General features: G+C 40.4%; 1 protein-coding gene across 2 annotated transcripts in view; it reads right to left on the reverse strand.

The window, feature by feature from the left end:
* Positions 1-2416, reverse strand: part of NUDT13 (nudix hydrolase 13) — a 24889-nt gene that overhangs the window by 16960 nt on the left and 5513 nt on the right. For both annotated transcript variants that reach the window (XM_003783751.3, XM_023509645.1), the window contains exon 3: positions 529-668. In XM_003783751.3, coding sequence (XP_003783799.1) covers positions 529-668 — 140 coding nt within the window. The remainder of the gene's footprint in view (positions 1-528; positions 669-2416) is intronic.

A 2416-nucleotide genomic window follows, 5' to 3' on the forward strand; every position in this document is an offset into this window, starting at 1 on the left:
CCTGTGGTCCCAGCTACTTGGGAGGCGGAGGCAGGAGACTCGCTTGAGCCCAGGAGTTGGAGGTTGCTATGAGCTGTGATACCACAGCACTCTACCCAGGGGGACAGCTTGAGGCTCTGTCTCAAAAAAGAAAAATTTATTTACAAAACAAACAGCAGATCAAATTTGGATAGCAGTTTTCCCTTAGTTTAACGAATATCTGAGTGGCCACAACTAGAGTTCATACAAAATCATAATATTAGTTGGCAGAAGTAGCCACACCAAGCTTAAGACTAAAAAGCCATTTGAAGCTCGGTGCCTGTTGCTCAGTGGTTAGGGAGCCAGTCACATACACTGAGGCTGGTGGGTGTGAACCTGGCCTGGGCCTACTAAACAACAGTAACAACTACAACAACAAAACAAAAATAAAAAGCTGTTTGAAAAATCTAGATTCTAAAGTTCAAGGATCATCCTTAGAAACTGCACAGGAACTGAATTCTATCTAGTGGCCACAGGCTAGTCAACTCTACTGGTCCACTTTGGACTTACCTAACAGGCTATACCGGGGGGCCAGGTATTGATGTGCTGAAGTCTGAAGCAAAGGTGCTAGGCTATGAAAGAGGTAAAATGATCCTGTCTGCTGGGCTTTTTTACATGCATCATCATCTTCCTTCAGTTCAAATAAATACCTGTAGTGGGAAATAAACCATTATAAAACTAAACCTAGTTACTTGTACAGCACTCCTCTTTGAGAATTCTGCTCCTGCATCCCTCTCCTACTGCAGTTATTTCCCTTTAACTAGCTCTATCACAATTTGCTCCCAAAAACGATCTCAGGTAGCTCTAGGAGACCATTCATTCCCTCTTTCATCCAGCTGCATCCTTTGCTCTTACTTCTACATACTCTGTGGCTGCACTGTTGTATTATTTGTTCATTTGTCTGTCTCCCCATAAGACCGTGATCTCCTTAAAGGCAGGCTCTGCCTTACTCAGCTCTGTCTCTCAGTAATTAGCATACTGAATGGCTCGATTCAATAAATATTTATTGAATTGAACTTCAAGGGTAATAAATATTTACTGAATTGAACTTCAAGGTACTCTGAGGCAAGCATGTACACGCAGTGGAGTGAAAGGAAAACAAGTACAGTGGTATAACGTCAACCACAGAATACGTAGAGATGGGAGCCGATTTTATTACTGCAGGGCAAGAGTTAACACTGTCATCTTCAGACACCCTCATCCAATCCAGGGAAGAGAAAGAACAAATTGTACTGTCCATGTACCCCTGTTTCAAACATCTAGTCCTCAGAGTGGCCACTACCAGTTCCTTGTCTCTATAGAAGGGACCACTGATGAAGCCTGTATCTATTTGACAAGGATAATATTTTCAGTAGCAAAAATTAAAATGTCCAAAAAGAAAACTTCCTATTACTGGTTTCTCAAAGAGACAGTATGTGTCAAGTTCTAGGCTTTCCTCGTACCTCCATTGAGGGTGGGCTGTATGTTCAAGAGCTGAGTCTATATGTTCAAGAGCTTTGGGAATCAAGTTGGGGGTCTCTGTGATTCTGCAGAGACAGAATGTGGTTTCTCCTGGAGAATTACTGTTAATCATTTTTGCCTGTCAAAGGCTCTAAAACAGACTCAACTATATGGCATTTCTTGTCACTGAGGTGGGGAAAATATCTTACAGATGCTTTCTGTAGGATCTGGGAACTTTTGTAACACTAGCCGGCAAAGTTGGCTCAACGTGAAAATACAAAGCAAAATGACAAATGCACCCCAGTGTAATCTGTAAAGAACCTGTTTTGATGGTATAGTAAGAGGGGTTACGATGAGCTCGTTATAAATAGAAAACAAGAGAAACCTGATCTTTTAAGACTTGTGATATTTTTAAACTTATTGTGAGTGACTGCAGCCTCCTGGGGCAAAGGCTCAATGTATGTCAAAGGAGAGACATGTGCCACTCAGAAGTTACCAAATATAAACAATAGAACAAACACAGCTGCCTTTGTAAAAGAACAGTAAGAGGTACAACCTGTGCTTTGCCCTGATGACCCTAAAAACCAAAACATCTACACAAACACGCAGGTTAAGCTCTTAAACCCAAGGCCTCACTGGAATCTGAATTGATATCCAAAAGTTCCTTACACTCCTCTTAATCAGAAACTGAATTTGAATTTTTAAAAATTCATTTTCTCCCTTTAGTTATCATAGCATGGAAATCACTTCACTAAGCTTAACAAGGCTGAACATATATTTAGGTTACTTTAAAACTGTAACTTTTTTCTTACTATAATAGTAAATAGTACAAAAAACAATTATTCTTTAATAATCAGAATATATAATTATCAATTTTTTTTTTTGAGACAAGAGCCTCAAGCTGTCCCCCTGGGTAGAGTGCCATGGCATCACAGCTCACAGCAACCTCTACCTCCTG

Source organism: Otolemur garnettii, unplaced genomic scaffold (assembly GCF_000181295.1).
Source record: "Otolemur garnettii isolate 467f Iridium unplaced genomic scaffold, OtoGar3 scaffold00008, whole genome shotgun sequence".
Lineage (NCBI taxonomy): Eukaryota > Metazoa > Chordata > Mammalia > Primates > Galagidae > Otolemur > Otolemur garnettii.